Raw genomic sequence first — 21,432 nt, forward strand, 5'->3', positions numbered from 1 at the left:
TATATAAAACATAAAAAATATGTAATGAAATTTTTAATCATGAAAATTCATCCTCACTTTACCATGGAAATTCTTAATCTATAAATATATTTTGTTGGAATACCATAGGCCAATACCATCAATATAATGGCTTATTGTGCCTAAAGAAACTTTCTAGCCTAGTATGGAAGAAATGTTGTAATGTCTCATATATATATATATATATATATATATATATATATAACATTTTTTACTTAGTGAAATTAAATAAAATTAAAATCATAATTATAATTATAATTAATCATAATTAATAAGAATTAAATCAATCTAGACCCATCTTAACTCCATATCTATCAAACACCCAAAGGATCAAATCTCTAGAGGTGCAAACATTTCCTCAAATTTTGCACTCAAAAAAAAGAGGTGTGCAACTTGAGAGATTTGATCCCTCACTTGATCTTTCAATATTAATATGAATATTCTAAAGTATTATCATATAAAAATTGACAAAAACCTATTTTGAAATAACATACCTATCAAAATAATTAAAAAGACATTAAAAACAACTAAATTATAATTTTATTTTAAAATATTATTATAATTATTAATTATAAATATATAATAATATATAAATAATTCATCCCATAATACATTTCAAATTTCATAATTCTAATCATAGCATGTAATAATACATTTCAAATCATAAATAATATAAATAATCAATAATTTATATTAATATTTGCACCTTTGGAGTCACATATAATGATGTATCACAAACTTTCAATAAGAAAAACTTCTGTGTTATTAGTCCCTGCCTGGACTATAGCAATCCTATAGCAATCGATCGATTGCTGACTTCCTATTAATTCACTTTGACCGAATAATATTAACCGTACATTTGAGGTTAAACCTATGTTTTAAAAAAAAATGTTAGACTCAACCAATTTTTATCCAATGTTTCTATTTGGAGGTCTTATTGCCGGCCTTGCCTGCCTGGTGAGTGTAAGTTATTTTATCCTAAGTATTTTAAAACGAAGGCCGATCAAGTTATTTTATGCAAAGTAATAAAGTTCGGGAAATTATTTTATAAAGTACGGTGGATGCCGGGTTACTGGTTCCAGGGACGTGCCATCTGCCATGTTTGGTTGGCACGGCAAAGCCACCTGCCACCGCAGAAAACAACAGATGTTCTGCATGCTTTTGGTGTGGAGGTTTTCCAGATATGCATAATACTTCATCGAATTTAGGTTTTCTAATATATTGTTGGTACCAGATTGTGAACCATGGCGTGCCAGAGGCAGTCATGAAAAGCATGATGGGAATTGCCAAGGAATTCTTCGAAATGCCTGTGGAAGACCGAGCATGCCTCTACTCAGAGGACCCAACGCAGAGTGTTAAATAAGAAGTCCTTAATTGGAAAGATTATCTGGTGCATCCATGTCATCCTCTGGAAGAAGTGATAGGCTCTTGGCCTGAAAAGCCTACAGCTTACAGGTAATCATCTACAAATTTTCTTACAGGTAATCATCTACAAATTTTCATAAAACCTTTGAAATAACATATAAAGGGTTAGCTCAATAAAAACCGAAAATTTATTTTGTCTATTCCTTTGTTACAGAGAAATTGCAAGTAAATATGCTATAGAAGTGAGAGCACTGGTTCTAAGATTGCTGGCTTCCATTTCTGAAGCTCTAGGTCTCAGCTCTGATTACTTGAAAAGAATTTTTGGAAAACACAGCCAAGCTATGACTGTGAATTACTATCCTCCATGCCCAAACCCAGATCTTACGCTTGGTTTAACAGGCCATTCAGACGCCGGTGGCATCACTGTTCTAATGCAAGGCGATGTTAATGGCTTGCAAGTATTCAAAAATGGAAAATGGGTTTCTGTAGAACTCATAGATAACGCCTTTGTCATCAATTTGGGAGATCAACTGCAGGTAATTACAAAAACACGTCTAATATAATTTTCCTTGACCATTGAATTATTAATGGCAATGATTTTTCAGGTAGTGAGCAACGGGAAATTCACGAGTGTAGAGCATCGAGCAGTAACGAACGCGTCCACGTAATTTTGTATTAGCAATCGCGGCAATCTGTGTGTTCCCTTCAGCAAATCTTCTTCCATAAAACAATAAAAAGCCATTGAGTAATGCAAAACGTTTATTTGGTTACAGAGTGTTTGAGATTGCGCCTTCAGCCAAACGGCTATTCTCGTTTTTACATGATACTGACGTCCCAATCGAAAAGAATGCAAAGCTCAAGGCGCATGCTATCACAGTTTTCAAAATGGTAAGACTTATTCAAGTTTTCAAAATAGTAAGTTTTATTAAGATTATTGTCAATGAGTGTAGCCAGAATTATTTATATAAAGTTTAAATTTGCTTCTGTTAAAAAAACAAAACAGCAGCCCACTTTCATACCGGATTACAATATGTAACAGAACTAAGGAAACAAATATCCAAGCTATATGCATTCTAGACGAGGCCAGACTGGCATTATAACGAAATAGACAGGGGTATTGGTGGATATGTGTTGCTTCTAATTCTATAACACATTGTATTCTCATATTCGAATGGATTTCTGACCGTGTCGAAAAAACCACAATTCCAACACAGGAAAGTGTCTATCGCACAGATAATATTAAAGAACCAAATCTAGAGACCAAAACAATTATGGCAAGAAGAACTATCTGTTCGGCAGGGGTTCTCGTATTCAGGGATTAAATACTCTGTCTTCGCATTTGAGAATCACTGCTGAACAGATATTAATTGTTGTTGTAATTTATTTTTGTCTCTAGTTTTGCTTTTTACTACTATGTCTGTGCAATAGATTCTTGCCTGTGTTGGGATTTTGGCTTTTTTGTAAATGGTCTATCTTTCACAGACACAGAAGTAAAGAAACATGATATGCAGAGACAGAAACAGTTACAGAAAGAAGTATTATATGTTCAATAGTGCTTCTTAGATGCAGTGACAAAGACTCTTTCTGCATCGACGAAGCACTCCTAGACATATATTAATTATTGTTGTAACTGTTTCTGTTTTGCATATGTTTCTTCACTACAGTACCTGTGCAATATATACACTGTACAAAAAAAATATCGCATGGATCTATTGGACAGACAAAGCAGTAAAGAAATAAAACCACAAACGAAAAGTTCAGGAGGGCTTCTTACATGCAGAGACAAATTCTTTCTTTGCATCTAAGAAGCACTGCAGCAAGAACAAATATATGTTCAACAGTGCTTCAGAGTCTGTCACTGCACCTAAGAAGCTTTGTTGAAAGGATGCTAATTCTTAGTAATTGTTTATGTCTCTGCATTTGTTTCTTGACTACTGTATCCTTGTATTATATCTTTACCTTTGTTGGGATCGTGTTTCTTTTTTTTTCACATTTGAGTCATGGCATATGACTGGCTTTGATCAACTTTAAGTAGATATAGACCCGAATGTAGAATACAACAACATGTACTCTTCTCTCTGGTATAAAGTAGGGATAACAACATAAAATCTTCATGAATCTTACTGTTATGATATTGCAGACTTGTGAATCTGCCGTTGAACTACGAGAGAAAGGAACGGCAACATTCTCAGAATCAAACGTCAAGGACATGGGGAAGCTTCATTTTAAATATGGAGTACTTGATGAACATTTTGATGTAAGTGCAGAGCAAAATCTCATGAAGGGTTTTTTCGTTAATTTGATTTAAAAACTAAGCCCATTTCATAAAGAATGATATTTTTGTTAAGTTAGAGTAAAGCCTAAGAGAAACTTAAATTATAGCAACAAATTTGTCTCTTAAGGTACGTCCCTAGAATGCTTAGAATATACTGAAATTTGCAAGATTTCGTGAAGTTTAATGACATCAGCGTTCGACTCTCCATGAAATGGACAAATTTTGGCCGTGCAGCTAAATGGCCTCTAAATGCTGATGATTTGTTTTGATCTCAATCTTTTGCAGGTTGTTAAATTCTGCTTGCTCGAGACTATTAAGGATGCTGTTCCGGACATGTGGTCTCTAGAAATGAAAACTGCTTGGGATTAAGCCTATACCCAATGATGAGTTAGATGAGATGTTATAATGAAATATAATAAGTCATGCTCAGGATTTTAGTCTCTTCTACACTGTCAGCGCCGCTTATGGATTTTATGGTCTTGAATATAATCAAGCTTGAAAATCCTCATCACTAATGCTGACGGCCATTGCCAGGGTTTGAAGACAAGGTCAAGTCTACATGTAGAGGGGTAATCCTGACGGAACTTCATTATTGCCGACACTACCTTTTATCCCTCACTTCTTCGGGTCTGTGCAGCGGTTTGGGCTTGTTCGAATTCGGAGAGAAATTGTGGTTGGGCTTGCCGATCAAATCGAAGGTATGGCGACTTTAAAACATAAATCACGTCTGTTCTTTTAGACAATTCAATCTGTTTTAGCATTCAAATGATCCTTTACATGTAAAAGTTGCGGATGCCTGCAAAATTTGTCATTAAAAGTCTTTCAATTTGTGATACCGATTGAAATTATCCGTATTTCTGCGCGGAGGTGTTATTGAATTCTCTGTCTGGGCTTAGGGCTACTTTCACACAATCTGTTATGTTTTATGTTGAGGAAATCCGAATACTGTAACCTGTTGCGATATTAATTGGATGCTTACCATATTTCCCCATTCCGATATCCTGATGCATTGCCCTGGTTATAATTTGTGTACAGTTTCTAGATAGATACAATATTGTTCATCATTTGTTCTAAGTTCATTTTGGTGCTCTTGGATTGCTTTTCCTTTCTCCAAACCTGTGTTTCCACATGCTTGTTTTGCTTTTCCTTTCTCCAAACCTGCGTTTCCACATGCTTGTTTTGCTTTTCCTTTCTCCAAACCTGCGTTTCCACATGCTTGTTTTCTGACTCTAGATTATATGCTTATTAAATTAACATGCTTGTTTTCTTGACTCTAGATTATATGTTTGCTGGCTGTGACAACCGTTCTTATATGCCATTCTTTTTACCGGGCATAAAATGGTTTGTACCCTTTTATCAAGTTAAGTCAGGAAATGAATTTGTATGTCAAGGTATAATATGCTTTGTACCCTTTTGTTCTGATGTCAGGAAATGAGCCCGACACTTCAAAATTTTCGCATGCCAGGGTATCAAATGCTCCCTACTGTTTTATCCTAACATGAATGACTCTCTACACATCGAAAATCGAAAATTTTGAATGATCATATGCACAGATGGAAATATACTATAATGCATTATTAAAAGAATTTAGGGTCATACAGAGCTGGAAAGCTTATCATGGCTCATTGATATCAAACTTTATCAGGCTAAGAGATGTATATGATGAAAGGGATGTATATCCTACATATGATGAAAGGGATGTACACATAGGCTACTCAAAGAATAATGAATATATGGTCTCCAATGAACGGTAGCAGCTATTTCTGGTCTCTTTACAGAATGGTTTCTTCTTTGGAGAGGAATAAGCCAAATATACATGTATCCAGCAGCTGTCGATTAAAATGTCCATGAAAAAGAATTCGTTCAACCACAATGAAATTGTACAATTATCATCAATTAAAGGGTTCCTTCAAGTAACCCTCTGCTGGCCATTCAAATGCAAAAGCCCTCTAGTAGACTCAACCATACAATAGAATACAATACGAGAGCATTTAGGACAGTATGAAGTCACTCCCCTAAAATAAAAAGATAGAACATGACCCTATATGTTGGAAAGGATTTCATGCGAACCAATGCTTCTAGTGCATTACCATCAAACCAGATAGCATGAAATGGATTCATACAAAACCCTAAAACAACAGAAAAACGCAAAATCTGCCGAGCCATTGTCATCTGCTAAGTCCAAGATTAGCAACAAGGTTTGGTTTAAATGCTCTTAAGGCATCTTATCACTTATTGGGCATTGGTCTATTTGACAGGTTTGCTTCATAGACAGCGGCAACCTCCATGCTTTCAAGGAATTGACCTAAAATGAAAGGCAAATCATATTACCCTGCGTCACCATGGTCACAAAATTCGAAAGGTGCTAATTTGAGCAGCAACAAACACAAAATGCAGTTTGTTTCCTTGGGTTAATAAATGGGGTGGGTCATCCGCTTATGGCAGGGACTACCGGCTGAATGCAGCACTTGTTACATAAAGTTGTAGTCCATTTGTTCTACATTTTGAAGGGCTTTCTCTCATGTTTTTCCGTCTAGTTTACTCAAAATTCAGTTCGAATTTTTTGGAATCACAAATTTTAGTTGTAAACTCTAATCTAAATGCTCCATGGATTTTCCAGGATGTTGAATCCATACATGTATTATGGCATGTATATTTCCACAATCAATAATGTTATTGAGAATTTATGAAAATATTTAGAATGAACACTTCACCCATATATATAATCAAAATATCATTTTAAAAATGAAAAACTCATTTTAAATAACAAAAATTAAAATTTAACCAAAAAAAATCAAATTTTAATAAAAACTAAAAAATTTGAAACTTCATTCACAAACATCTAGCAACATCTATAATAATGAAGTGTGTGATGACTTTCTCGTGGGAATCTAAACAAGATAGCCTATTTAAAACATGTGCTGTCAAAAATATGATGTACTTAACATTTATAAAATAGAACAGATGTATATATGAATAATATAACAAACAAACATATTGTGGAAACACGGTGGAGTAAGGTAAGAGTTTAATAGTTAAGATGAATAATAACATATTGATATTAAATACTTTTAAATAAGGTGTCATAAAATTTGGATAGCGGGAAAATAAATTCCATGAAACAATGGACAATCCAATATTAAATAGGCAATAATATTGTAACTAGTAATAAGTTTGTTAAGGTGAACCTACACATTCAAGCCCTATTGGATAAGTGAATAGCTTGGTGGAAAACTCTGAGAAATTTCGATTAGGAAAAAATAGATAAACAAAAAATGAGAAAGTATGATTACTATAATTTAGCTAAACATGGAGTGTTATTATGGAAGAATTTGATTCATGTGATTAATGGAGTGTATGATGTTCCATATGTAAAGCACTTATAAACTTTTTTTTGAAGAAAGTCAAAATTAGATATTGCAAGATGCTTATAACGATAATAAATAGAAGCGGATGATTAGTTTCTAGAAAGGGCATTAAGGGATTAGTTTCTATAAAGGACATTGAATCCCTTAAGTGTATGATTCTTAGATTGGGAAGAAATTTCAAGGATATTGAATCCCTTAAGTGTATGATTTTTAAATTTTTAAATTGGGAGGAAATTTCCATTGACTTAATTGATGTATTTAGTTTGCTAAGTACATCTAAAAATAATAACTCAATATCGTTATATTGCTAACTACATTTAAAAATAATAACTCAACTATTTAGAGATAATAACTCAATATCGTTAGTATTTGACCATTAATGAAAATAAACTATTTCATCCTGGTTGAAACTACTCGGTGTGCATGTTATCTTGCTTGAATTTCTTTGAAAAGGTTGTATTGCATGTGGTATACTAAATGAGAAGTTTTGAGAGTATTTGTTTTTTGAATTAGGTATCTATTTTTGTTTTAGTGTAATTTATTATTTATATAGATATGGTTAATAGAAGCTTAAAAATAGTTTTTTAAATTTTATTGATAAAGATTATTTGGGAAATGGTAGTATTTTAGTGATATTATAATCATGTTTGTTTCCTATTCAAGAATGTGTAATAAAAATCTTGTTAGATATGGTCTTTTTAGAACTTTATTTATGTATGTCATTTTTGATAGAACATGTTCAATGATTTGCAATATAAAAGAGCTATTGGCAATTTTAAGTAGTTTAAAATTTATTAGAGGATTTGTAAGTTACTCAATTACATATTAGTGATTCATTAACATCAATTATGGATAATTGTATTCAACTATAATTTACTATGTTTGACTATATTTATTATTCATAGTAGTTAGGGATTTAATGGGTTCATGATTATGATACCTAAGTTGGTTGGTTTATCAATGGTTAGGGGATGAGACTAATTATTATAGATTTTGTTGGTTAGTGGTTAGGTGTAAGTAAATTAGTCATTGGAATTGTTTTGAATTATTGATTCAAGGGGCAATGGGTTAGGTACTAGCCTATCCATATCAATTAAATGATTAGTAAATGTGGATATGAATCAATTCATAATAAATATCAAAACACTTAACTTAGGATACATATCACATTTCCCAAACCTAAAAAAACAAAAAAAAAAAAAAAAAGAGGAAGAAAGAAAAAAATCATAAAAATTAACTAAATTATAAATATATTTTAAATTATTATTATTACTAATTATAAAAAAGAATTAATATATCAGCTAAAAATATATACATTTTAAAAGGCATGAAACAATATTCTTAACTATGGATATTTACCCCAACTTTATCATAGAAATTATTAACTTGTAAATAGCTTTTGCTACAATATCATTTCTTATCAATACCACATGCCCAATATGACATGTGTTGATATGCCATTTTTTTAATTAATTAATATAAGATAAATTAATTAAAAGATAATAACTAATTTGAAGATAAATCTTAATGTTAATATATTCATGAATATTCTCATATATTCCAGAGAGGTTAAATCTCTACCACTCACCTAATAATTATTGATCATATTCTAAAATAAACACACTTGTAGGGCTATTAATAAATTCATAACAGTATTGTGTTATTAATGAGTTAGTGCATCATATTTAACTTGGATTTACGGAATTATTGTGATAGAAAACTATATTAAATTTACCATATTTAACTTAATTATGAAATTAACGTAATAAAAAATTTGAATCATAATCAATTTCCTTCCCTAATCAGTATGGATATTGCTGATGTATAGGTATGCATTTTAGCAACAATTTGACCAAAAATTATAATCTTCTTGAATTACAAAAAAAACTTCCAACTCATGAAATACTCATCCTTTTTATTTTATTAGCCTCGCAAACTTTCAAATTATTTTGTGCCAAAAGTTTTTCGTCCAATGCCCTATTTCTTTGTAGAATCCATTTTATATATATATATATTCACAATATTGTTTTTAGTCTGTATCATGTAACATGGTATTAACGTTTCCTTAAAATAATTGAACTCTTTATCTTTTGAATCTCTATATTTTCAATTTAAACTCATTTATATTATTTTTTTTTACAACATGGTCCATTTTCTTTGTAAGAAGAGTTTGCTCCCATAGCTCCTAGATCACCGCGTCTTTTAAAACGCTATATGTATTAAATTAAATTTTTAAAATTTAAAATAAACAGTTATTTTATATATAACCAAGATAATATACATTTAATTTATTCGCATTCAAATAAATTTTAGCTCTAATATTTTGATTTTTTTTAAGAATAGGTAATTAGTTAGGTTTCTTTTCTTTTTTCCATAGGAATTGATAACTAAACTCGTTTCATGCTTAATTAATATGGGTTGATTCATTTAATAAAGTAGGGAATTAAACCTCGGATCTTGTAATCAAATAATATTTTATAACACGGATATTATTAAATTAACTCTCCTAAAACTATATTCAAAGAAATATATTTTATAACACGGATATTATTAAATTAACTATCCTAAGACTATATTCAAAGAAATATATTTTATAACACGGATATTATTAAATTAACTCTCCTAACACTATAGTCAAAGAAATTAATAAAAATTAAGAGAATCCAAGAATCATCACACATTTAAGTTTTTTTAAATAATATTTTTTTAAAATTCAACATACATCAAAACTATACTTAAATTCAAAAAGAGTCAAGGGATCTCTACTTGAATGGTTCATGAGGCACAATACTTGCTAAGGTTTTGCAAATGGGGTAGCAAGCTAAGTGGGCTTGATTGTGGGGAAAAACTCCACAGTTAAGCGCGCTTGAGCCAGAGGAGTTCTGGGATGGGTGACCTCCTGGGAAGACCTGGTTACCGGGTGCAAGCCCCGGAAGTGATGATTGATGCTATGTGATTCGTTCTCCACATTTCACTAGTTTCAATCCCACTTCTTCACCCCTGTGAGCATCACCCGATGCAATGAGTGCTAAGTGAACTATTCAAAAATCATGAGAAATTAGTCAGTTACGACTACCTCTCATGGAAATGGTCATACGTTTGAATGACTTACTTAACGCAGTTGAATCCCAAAAATGATATCTACTATACATTTTTCTAAATCTTTTTATTAAAAAACATTACAACATTATAATAATGAAGATACGTCCTAATGACGCATCTATGTATAAGGATGAAGTACTGCAAAAAAAAAAACAAAATTAAAATACAAAACTTGAAAAAATATTTGCATGTTTTATAAGTTTTTGATAGATGGATGGTTAAGAATATATATATATATATAATTGTATTTTGAATGCATAAATGGATTAAATGGCCTATAAAAAAATTTAAGTACTTGGATTGTGTAAACTAAACAACTTAAACTTGTAATTTTAACAAATATTTGTTGGATTTCAAAAAAATTAACCATAAAATATACCTAAAATATTTTAACCATAAGAATTTATTTTTTTCAATAGCTTTATATGATGTATACATTTTTAAAAAATCGTATAAAATATATGCTTTTTTTTTAAATTGAAATATTTTATTTATTGATGATATTTTTAGGCCGATAGGCCTTCCTTTGAAACAGACTTTCATCGTCCTTTTCATTCTCAGGTTGACACCTGGCGTTCACATTCGGCAGGCATATGTCGTGCAATTTCTGTGCAATTTTTGTTTATTCTCAGCGATTTTCGAGAACTTCCTTATCCATCAATGGTGCCAAGAACGTGGCGTCCCGTTTGAGAAGCCGGAAAAAGGGAGTAGAAACATTTCGCTGGAGAGCGTCGCTAGCACCAAAGCGGCGCTCGAGGCGACTAAAATGACGGCCGCCTTTCTGGTAGGGAAGCTCTCCACTAGCACGCCGGAAGTCCAGAAACAAGTCGCATATGAGCTCCGTTTGCTTGCAAAGTGCGGGATGGATAACCGTGCCTGTATCACCGAAGCCGGCGCTATATCGCAGCTGGTGCCGCTGCTCTCATCTGAAGACCCTAAGATGCAGGAAAACGCGGTTACGGCTCTATTGAATCTTTCCATCTACGAGAACAACAAAGTTGTGATCATCGAAGCGGCTGATTCTCTGGACTCGATAATCCAAGTCCTCAAGTCCAGCTGTAGCGTTGAAGCGAAGGAGAATGCGGCCGCTACGCTCTTTAGCCTTTCTACTGTGAACGACTACAAGAAACTCATTGGAGAGATGTCGGACGCCATTCCAGCGCTCGTCGAGCTTCTCCGCGATGGAACCGCCCGCGGAAAATGGGACGCCGTGTCTGCCCTGTTCAATCTCTCCATTAACCGCAACATCGCGGCCAGGGTTGTGGAAGTGGGCGCGGTGCCTCTGCTGGTGAATCTTCTGATGGAAGAGGACCGTGAACGACCCGACCTGGCCGACGATGCTCTGGCTGTGCTTGCCGTTCTATCCAGTCAGCGCCCGGGTCTGGCCGCGATTAGCTAGACGTCGACGATTCCCATTCTGGTTGGCCTTCTCCACTCGACTTCTCCAAACGGTAAAGAAAACGTTGTGGCGGTTCTGTTGTCGTTGTGTCGTCACGGAGGTGGCAATGTTCTGAACGCCGTGACTATGGTTCCATCGTTGCTGCCTTCCTTGTACCATTATTCTCATGATAGGCACTCACCGCGCTAAGCAAAAAGCCACCTCATTACTGAAGATTCTACAGAGATGGGAGCCTCCTTCTCGGAAATCGTGAGCTGGAGCTATGTTTAGAATACATCTGCACAACATCATTTTTCCAGGTTAGGTCCTTCTTCAACTACTTTGTTTCCCTTTCCTTGCCATATCATCTCTCTCAGTCCTGTTTTGCTTCGTAGGGATTTGCTGGACTTCATTAATGATAGGCTTATGAATTTTTTTTACATGGTTGTCCTCTGCCTTCTCCTTTTCCTTCATTCAGCATGATTATCCTTCAAAACAAAATCCGTTTTGATAAGAGGACATCTCTGACTTACACTGCCAACTATGGCTGCTTCGTGATAGACGCCTCACAAAACCAAGTTATGAAATAGTTTGCCGAAAGCAGGTTGTTCCATTGCTGGCACACAACTCGATATACACAAATTGCAGAGGAAGCCAATAGATTATATCCTACGGCAATTCGTTCCACCCTATGGCAAATACAAGAGTCGTTGATTCAATTTCCATATTTCTTAACTCAACCAGTTCAACAAGGAGACAATAACAATTCGTGACATTATAATCTGAATCCCATGACAGTATAATATGAATCCTTCCTGCTGTCATTTTCCATAGATCCACCCGTTATTTGAACTTCCCTTGATTTCTGGTTGGATCCTTTCTCAACCAAATAATTTGGTTTGGATATTTTAATAAGACTCTAGGTGAACGCTTTCAGTACTGAGCATGGATAGTGTAATACTGAAAAGGATGCATCCCCTCAAACAACTGCAATGTTTCTCTGAATTCTTTGACATGGCTCTATATATCTTCAAGACTGTTGGCATTTTTACATGTCTAAAAATTTAGGGACAATTCTGAAATTCTAGGCGCAGGTTTGATCTAAGTCACAGGTCTGAGAATCTTTGCACAGATATGAATCATGGTGAAGGTGGAAGTGACCATGGAGGTTGGAGCCGATGGAGTTGCCATAATGAAGCTGACCAATCCGCCAGTCAATGCTCTGGCAGTAACACGTAAGGGCTCGAAATGATTTTTACAAAATTGAAAATAGAAATCATAGAATCTGAGCTGAAACTGAAAATTTTATGTATTTGAGGGTTTTAACGATGCTTGATTTAAGGATCAGATGTTTGTTTTCATGATGTTTTTAGGTTTAAAAGGGTTTTAATTGTTGTTTTTTTAGTATTAATTATTACATGTTTTATGCTATTTTCGTTTACATTCTAGTAAAAGCTAGGGTTAATCGTCAAATCTACTGGAAACCTATTTGTGAGATAAAATGTTGATTTTCTGATAGAAAAGATAAATTATTTGGTGTCGAATTCAGATTGGTATAAAGAGGTCTGCAGATTCTGAAAACTTCATTTTGAAAATCCTAGCACGATCCGGGGAGTGATAATTTTAAGGAAAGAAAATTAACTTATTTTATTTAAATTTTGTTTAGAAGTTTTTACAACTCTATAAAATGACAATTGTGGAAATTTGGCACAATATTGTTGAAGTTACCAGACTTGACTCTGAGAATGGCTTGGCCAAAGCCCAACAGTTTGGAAATTAAATTGTCAAAGTGATCAATCTCGACTTCGAGTACGAATTGTAAAGGCCCAATATCAAGAGTTAATTCAAGCTCTGGAAAAACTTGTAAATTGATTTGGGAATGTAAAAGATACACTAAATTTACTTTTTCTGGGCAGGGGTAAACACTTTTTTATGGTCTGTTGGGAGCAATAAATCCCAACTTCATCCAATAACGCCTTTATTAATGTGGGTGTTATAAATCTTCGCCGATTCATACACGAGTGGGGCTCTATTCCAGCTGCAATTTGAACCTGGGTTGTTATTGTGGTGACTTCCCTGTCTCGACCTCTAGACCATAACTCAACAAAGGAAAAAATACCTTCGGGGGACAAAATGTGTTTTTGATTAATACAAGTATTTATGATAGCTATAAAACGGGAATACTAAAGACAACTCATTTTCGATTTTATATACATACACATACTTGAAATGCTATGGATTCTCGATAGGTGACACAGGTTTGTTGGTTGGCTGCTGTCAAATTAGGTTAGAAAAACAAACACAACGAGTGTCTTTTTGGGTTCTCTGTGTCTTTTAGATAGAGATGGCAAAGTATGAAACATCACTTGAAAGTCGGAACTTATTGAATCAGTTTGACTCACCTGTGACCTTGACTCTAAGTATATAACTCGGTGTCAAGTTAGATTTGGTTTCCTCAAAGAACAGAGTTGAACTTGGAAATTTGACTCAGACGAATTAGAATAGTCTGGCAACATTCTTTAAATTTCTCATGCTTCTTTGTTTTTCTGAAGAAGCTGCTTTTTGGCCAAACAAGCATTACATTGTAGAAGTTGTACTCAATTCTCACTTTTTTTGGCAAATTTTGGATAGAGTGGGCAAAGCTTAAAGTAATCGAGGAGTCTACTCTTGTCAGATTCATCTTCATTTTTATGGATGCTTTCTTGATCTAATCCTGAGATTGAGCTGCAAGTTAATGCAAACTATCAGCTTTTAAAGAATCTTTAGAAGGAGATGCTAAAAAAATATGGGACTCGGAAGTCTTGTTAATGAGAAAAGGGAGTACAAACATAAAATGAGGTCAGCCTAATGACACCTTCGCAATCAGAGATGTGACTTTGAGATTAAAGATTATGAGCATAGTTAGAAAAATGAGAACTATCTTGGACATTCTTTGTTTTGAAAATGAGTAATGAAATATGCTGATAAGCCTATGGAAAGAAAGGATATTCAAGCCTTGCAATAAAAGCATAGTTGATTACGAGAAATACATAATGTGGAATGCATAGTGTAAAAGTTAGAGCGATATCTAGAACAAATACATATTACTAATTGGTTGAACCCTTAATTGTGATAATTAATTTCAAGAAAGAGCTCTTTCCATTAGGGAATCTCATAATACAGATTCTAGATTGTAGATCAGCATTATCAAGATCATCATAACATAGAACCATTCATCGTTGTAATAAATTTCAAGAACAAACTTTCGCTGAACCTTGCACATACCAATTCCAAATCATAGGTCAACCTTACCAAATTCATCATATTACTGTCCAGAAAGTAGTTGACTACGTCATAATTTTATGTTCATTGAAAGAGAAGGCTTATTGACATACGCATTTGTGTGTTGATATATTGGTGTAAGCAATGGATTAGCATATGTGTTATCATTTAACTTAATATCTGTAGGAACCATTCAATTGATTTTATTTACAGTTCTTGCAGGCTTGAAAGAAAAATATGACAAAGCAATGAGGAGAAATGATGTGAAGGCCATTGTTGTCACTGGTATGCATGTTTTGAAGTTGTCGGTTGCAATCTAATTTTGAAGGATTGTTTGATTATAATAGTGATAGTGATATGAATGCAGTTTGCAGAAGGGATGGAAACTGTACTAAATGTTCAATGGTGTTATAAATCTTTATATATATTCATATATATAGAGAGAGATGTAAATGTTTATGTTCAAAAATCGAGATGATTTCATGTCTATGTCTCTGTTTTGGCATTGTTAGGTAATGGAGGCAAATTCTCAGGTGGTTTTAACATCAACGTTCTCCAGGAAGTACAACAGACTGGTATGCCAAACTAAGTTTTCATACAAAATTCAAATTTTGTTGCAGATTGTTTCAAAGGTTTCCATGTTTTCTCATATTCAATTCTCTGTAACTGTGTATCTAGTAGGGAACTTGTCGCATTTGGGTAGAGTTTATGTTGATCTTATGATCAATACTATTAAAGGTAGGTGTTTGTTATATATGTTTCTTTTTTTTGTTTTCACTAAAGTTGCAAGTTGTTGGTGATATGTATGGCTGAAGTGGGGGTATTGTATCTCGGGAATGTTAGCTATTATCAAATCTACAAATAATGTATAAGATAGAGGAATGTTGCTTTTACTTTGACTTGTCATTTCAAAAAACATTACCAATTCTTGTAAAATACATTTTGCTGGATCGTTATTTTCCATATGTTATTTGAATACTATAAAGCGAAACATTAGCATACCCTTGACATTTTGAGCTTTTCTAGGAATGTGCCAAAATATGGATACCTAGGCTTATTGTAGAGTATAGTTGGATTTGATGGTACAGTTAAAAGTAGCATTCTTATAGTATAGTTAGGAACTCATCAATGTATTGGTAAAGGATTCTACATGTTTTCTTGTATTGTAATATGTAGCTGGATATGTTGATATTGTTAACATAAAAAAATTAAGATTCTGATGGATGTTTAGGCACCCCTCAAAGTTTGGAAAAGGATTCTATGTGTTTTTAGGATGGAACCTTTTTTTGGCTCTGACCTTTTTGGCCTTTTGGTGTTGTTATAGAGATTAAGAAACCTTCCGTAGCTACTATTCAAGGGCTTGCACTTGGTGGTGGATTAGAATTAGCAATGGTATGTGGCAATGATTGTCCATCTCTTGTAATTTTATGTTTTTGAAGGGGAATTTTTGGAACTTACATGTTTTGAGTTATCATGGATGTATTTAATTTACGCAGTCTTGTCATGCTCGTATTTCAACCCCAAAAGCGCAGCTTGGGTTTCCAGAACTTCAATTTGGGATTATTCCAGGATTTGGAGGTAAGATTTCTCAATGTACATTTATCTGTCTGAGCAGGGCTGTCTCAGCGCTGGAAACAAATCATTACCTATTTTCTAGATAATTCATAGTAAGATTAAAATTGGAATACTGAAAAGGATGCATCCCCTCAAACAACTGCAATGTTTCACTAAATTCTTTGACATGGCTCTGTATATCTTCAGGACTATTGGCATTTTTACATGTCTGAAAATTTAGGGACAATTCTGAAATTTTAGGCGCAAGTTTGATCTAAGTCATAGGTCTGAGAATCTTTGCACATATATCAATCATGGTGAAGGTGGAAGTGACCATGGAGGTTGGAGCCGATGGAGTTTCCCTAATGAAGCTGACCAATCTGTTGGTCAATGCTCTAGCAGTAACACGTAAGGGCTCGAAATGATTTTTTACAAAATTGAAAATAGAAATCATACAATCTGAGCTGAAACTGAAATTTTTATGTATTTGAGGGTTTTAACGATGCTTGATTTAAGGATCAGATGTTTGTTTTCATGATGTTTTTAGGTTTAAAAGGGTTTTAATTGCTGTTTTTTTAGTATTAATTATTACATGTTTTATGCTATTTTCGTTTACATTCTAGTAAAAGCTAGGGTTAATCGTCAAATCTACTGGAAACCTGTTTGTGAGATAAAATGTTGATTTTCTGATAGAAAAGATAAATTATTTGGTGTCGAAATCAGATTGTTATAAAGAGGTCTGCAGATTCTGAAAACTTCATTGTGAAAATCCTAGCACGATCCGGGGAGTGATAATTTTAAGGAAAGACAATTAAATTATTTTATTTAAATTTTCTTTATGAAGTTTTTACAACTCTATAAAATAAAAATTTGGAAATTTGGCACAATATTGTTGAAGTTACCAAACTTGACTATGAGAATGGGTTGGCCAAAGCCCAACAGTTTGGAAATTAAATTGTCAAAGTGATCAATCTCAACTTCGAGTACGAATTGTAAAGGCCCAATATCAAGAGTTAATTCGAACTCTGGAAAAACTTGTAAATTGATTTGGGAATGTAAAAGATACACTAAATTTCCTTTTTTTGGGCATGGGTAAACACTTTTTTTATGGTCTGTTGGGAGAAATAAATCCCAACTTCATCCCATAAAGCCTCTATTAATGCGGGTGCTATAAATCTTCGTCGATTCATACACGAGTGGGGCTCTATTCCAACTGCGGTTTGAACCTGGGTTGTTATTGTGGTGACTTCCCTGTCTCAACCTCTAGACCATAGCTCAACAAAGGAAAAAATACCTTCGGGGGAGAAAATGTGTTTTTGATTAATACAAGTATTTATGACAGCTATAAAATGGGAATATTAAAGACAACTCATTTTAGACTTTATATACATACACATAGTTGAAATGCTATGGATTCTCGATAGGTGACAAAGGTTTGTTGGTTGGCTGCTGTCAAATTAGGTTAGAAAAACAAACACAACGAGTGTCTTTTTGCGTTCTCTGTGTCTTTTAGATAGAGATGGCAAAGTCTGAAACATCACTTGAAAGTAGGAACTTATTGAATCAGTTTGACTCGCCTATGACCTTGACTCTGAATATATAATTCGGGGTCAAGCTAGATTTGGTTTCCTCAAAGAACAGAGTTGAACTTGGAAATTTGACTCAGACGAATTAGAATAGTCTCGCGACATTCTTTAAATTTCTCATGCTTCTTTGTTTTTTTGAAGAAGCTGCTTCTTGGCCAAATTAGCATTACATTGTAGAAGTTGTACTGAATTCTCACTTTTTTTGGCAAATTTTGGATAGAGTGGGTAAAGCTTAAAGTAATCAAGGAGTCTACTCTTGTCAAAGTCATCTTCATTTTTATGGATGCTTGCTTGATCTAATCTTGAGATTGAGGTGCAAGTTAATGCAAACTATCAGCTTTTAAAGAATCTTTAGAAGTAGGTGTTAAAAAAAATATGGGACTCTGAAGCCTATGGAAAGAAAGGATATTCAAGCCTTGCAATAAAAGCATAGTTGATTACGAGAAATACATAATGTGGAATGCATAGCGTAAAATTTAGAGTGATATCTAGAAAAAATGCATATTACTAATTGGTTGAACCCTTAATTGTGATAATTAATTTCAAGAAAGAGCTCTTTCCATTAGGGAATCTCATAATGCAGATTCTAGATTGTAGATCAGCATTATCAAGATCATCATAAAATAGAACCATTCATCGTTGTAATAAATTTCAAGAACAAACTTTCGGTGAACCTTGCAGATACCAATTGCAAATCATAGGTCAACCTTACCAAATTCATCATATTACTGTCCAGTAAGTAATTGACTACGTCATAATTTTATGTTCATTGAAAGAGAATTCTTAATGACATACGCATTTGTGTGTTGATATATTGGTGTAAGTAATGGATTAGCATATGTGTTATCATTTAACTTAATATCTGTAGTAACCGTTCAATTGGTTTTATTTACAGTTCTTGTAGGCTTGAAAGAAAAATATGACAAAGCAATGAGGAGAAATGATGTGAAGGCCATTGTTGTCACTGGTATGCATGTTTTGAAGTTGTCAGTTGCAATCTAATTTTGAAGGATTGTTTGGTTATAATAGTGATAGTGATATGAATGCAGTTTGCAGAAGGGATGGAAACTGTACTAAATGTTCAATGGTGTTATAAATCTTTATATATATTCATATATATATAGAGAGAGATGTAAATGCTTCTGTTCAAAAAACGAGATGATTTCATGTCTATGTCTCTGTTTTGGCATTGTTAGGTAATGGAGGCAAATTCTCAGGTGGTTTTGACATCAATGTTCTCTAGGAAGTACAACAGACTGGTGTGCCAAACTAAGTTTTCATACAAAATTCAATTCTATTGTAGATTGTTTCAGAGGTTTCCATGTTTGCTCATATTCAATTCTCTGTAACTGTGTATCTAGCAGGGAACTTGTCGCATTTGGGTAGAGTTTTTGTTGATCTTATGATCAATACTATTAAAGGTAGGCGTTTGTTATATATGTTTCTTTTTTTTTGTTTTCACTAAAGTTGCAAGTTGTCGGTGATATGTATCGTTGAAGTGGGGGTACTGTATCTCGGGAATGTTAGCTATTATCAAATCCACAAATAATGTATAAGATAGAGAAATGTTGCTTTTACTTTGACTTGTCATTTCAAAAAACATTACCAATTCTTGTAAAACACATTTTGATAGATTGTTATTTTCCATATGTAATTTGAATACTATAAAGAGAAACATTATCATACCCTTGACATTTTGAGCTTTTCTAGGAATGTGCCAAAATATGGATACCTAGGCTTATTGTAGAGTATAGTTGGATTTGATGGTACAGTTAAAAGTAGCATTCTTATAACATAGTTAGGAACTCAACAATGTATTGTTAAAGGATTCTACATTTTTTCCTGTTTGTAATACGTAGCTGGATATGTTGATATTGTTAACATAAAAAAATTAAGATTATGATGGATATTTAGGCACCCCTCAAAGTTTGGAAAAGGATTCTATGTGTTTTTAGGATGGAACCTTTTTCTCGCTCTGACCTTTTTGGCCTTTTGATGTTGTTATAGAGGCTAAGAAACCTTCTGTAGCTGCTATTCAAGGGCTTGCACTTGGTGGTGGATTAGAATTAACAATGGTATGTGGCAATGATTGTCCATCTCTTGTAATTTTATGTTTTGGAAGGGGAATTTTGGGAGCTTACATGTTTTGAGTTATCATGGATGTATTTAATTTACGCAGTCTTGTCATGCTTGTATTTCAACCCCAAAAGTGCAACTTGGGTTTCCATAACTTCAATTTGCGATTATTCCAGGATTTGGAGGTAAGATTTCTCAATGTACGTTTATCTGTCTCAGCAGGGCTGAATTCATACTGTGGTATAGCCAATTTTAATCTTACTATGAATTATCTGGAAAATAGTTAATGATTTGTTTCCAGCGCTGAAGACTCTTAAATGAAGATGTCGGCATGCAGGCTTTTATATTTTATATTTTATTGCGAAGTTATTTGTGGCTTCTTGAGGGTTGATTTTCCCATGCTTTAAACCTGTCAGATCATTGGACTGTCATAGCTCCTGGCATGCACGTTATTTTTGTATTTATGAATGGGTTTTTTTGCTTCTTGGCTTCGATCATGACTATATGGGGTGGCCTTCTGCACTGATTTCCATCTGCATTCATCATCATGAGCTAGAGAGTCTATGATGTGTTTTGTCTTATAAGGTTGCATGTGTTCTGTTTGATCATTCTTTTGTGTCTTCGATCATGGTTTCAGTATTCTGGATATAGTCTTAAGCTTGAACCAACATCTCTGTTAGAAAAATTCAACAATTCCAATTTAATAATCCTATCGGCCTCTCTTTGTACCTTTTGGGACAATTGCTAGTCATATCATGTTACTTTTTTATTAACATGCTTTTTAAATACACTTTCATATTGCTTAATGTGTATTTAAATATTTTATTTATAATTAGCACTGAATTTTATAATTATTATTAATAATTTTTAAATGAAACATGACAGGTTTATGAATTTTATATTAAAAATTGAATGAATTATAGATCCAATTTTTTTTCCAATTACATTAAACATTGAAATATGTTTTTTTTTTTGCTAATGCAAGAGTCGTGCCTTCTATTCAAAATGTTCAAAGTGTAAAATTACATAAAATACAACCAACCGCAGGCTAAACCTTTTAGCCCTAGGTAAAAGCATCACCAAAATACAAATCCACCAACTAGGACCTAAAGACCCAAACAATAGACTCATAATAACTCACATCTTAAATAAACAATTCATAAAAGGTCAAAAGACCCAGACCCACCAACCTGCACGCTTTTCCTGACCGTTGATTCTTCTCGCCTAATCCAACAGCAGATGATAATACTGCATGAATTAAAAGCACAGAGAATTACTGTGCGATAAACAACCTGGACCCACCAACATGCATGCTTATCCTTGACCGTTGATTCTCTTCACCTGATCCAAAGGCGGAGGATCATATCGCATGAGCCAAAATCACAGAGAATTACCGCGCGATGAGGGTGGTATTCTCTCCCCAACTATGGCCACGTGTTGTGTGGTGAG

General features: G+C 33.7%; 3 protein-coding genes across 7 annotated transcripts; all 3 read left to right on the forward strand.

Annotated features, from left to right (window-relative positions):
- The first annotated feature begins 1,253 nt into the window (after positions 1-1,253).
- On the forward strand, positions 1,254-4,250 carry LOC149229795 (anaerobic nitrite reductase HB1-like). The gene is made up of 6 exons (XM_089378730.1): positions 1,254-1,473; positions 1,598-1,919; positions 1,989-2,047; positions 2,157-2,271; positions 3,524-3,640; positions 3,944-4,250. Exons 2-6 carry the CDS (start codon positions 1,725-1,727, stop codon positions 4,025-4,027), a joined length of 570 nt encoding a protein of 189 aa, XP_089234856.1. The 5' UTR covers positions 1,254-1,473; positions 1,598-1,724; the 3' UTR covers positions 4,028-4,250.
- A 5-nt stretch (positions 4,251-4,255) lies between these two features.
- LOC149229796 (peroxisomal fatty acid beta-oxidation multifunctional protein-like) lies at positions 4,256-19,163 on the forward strand. Of its 5 annotated transcripts, XM_089378734.1 has the most exons (9): positions 4,259-4,356; positions 14,981-15,052; positions 15,280-15,342; positions 15,446-15,505; positions 16,092-16,159; positions 16,264-16,345; positions 16,645-16,729; positions 18,803-18,874; positions 19,104-19,163. In XM_089378734.1, exons 2-8 carry the CDS (start codon positions 15,016-15,018, stop codon positions 18,828-18,830), a joined length of 423 nt encoding a protein of 140 aa, XP_089234860.1. In that variant the 5' UTR covers positions 4,259-4,356; positions 14,981-15,015; the 3' UTR covers positions 18,831-18,874; positions 19,104-19,163. The 5 variants fall into 5 exon arrangements, with proteins under 5 accessions (XP_089234858.1, XP_089234860.1, XP_089234857.1 ...); XM_089378732.1 differs by lacking the exon at positions 16,645-16,729 and having other exon boundaries at positions 4,256-4,356; positions 14,990-15,052; XM_089378731.1 differs by lacking the exon at positions 16,645-16,729.
- Positions 10,703-11,786, forward strand: LOC149229797 (U-box domain-containing protein 1-like). The gene has a single exon (XM_089375911.1). It carries the CDS (start codon positions 10,895-10,897, stop codon positions 11,525-11,527), a length of 633 nt encoding a protein of 210 aa, XP_089232037.1. The 5' UTR covers positions 10,703-10,894; the 3' UTR covers positions 11,528-11,786.
- Positions 19,164-21,432: the final 2,269 nt, after the last annotated feature.

The sequence above is a fragment of the Pinus tabuliformis genome, chromosome J, assembly GCF_031772625.1.
Source record: "Pinus tabuliformis cultivar Carrire ecotype Pingquan chromosome J, CPIR1, whole genome shotgun sequence".
Lineage (NCBI taxonomy): Eukaryota > Viridiplantae > Streptophyta > Pinopsida > Pinales > Pinaceae > Pinus > Pinus tabuliformis.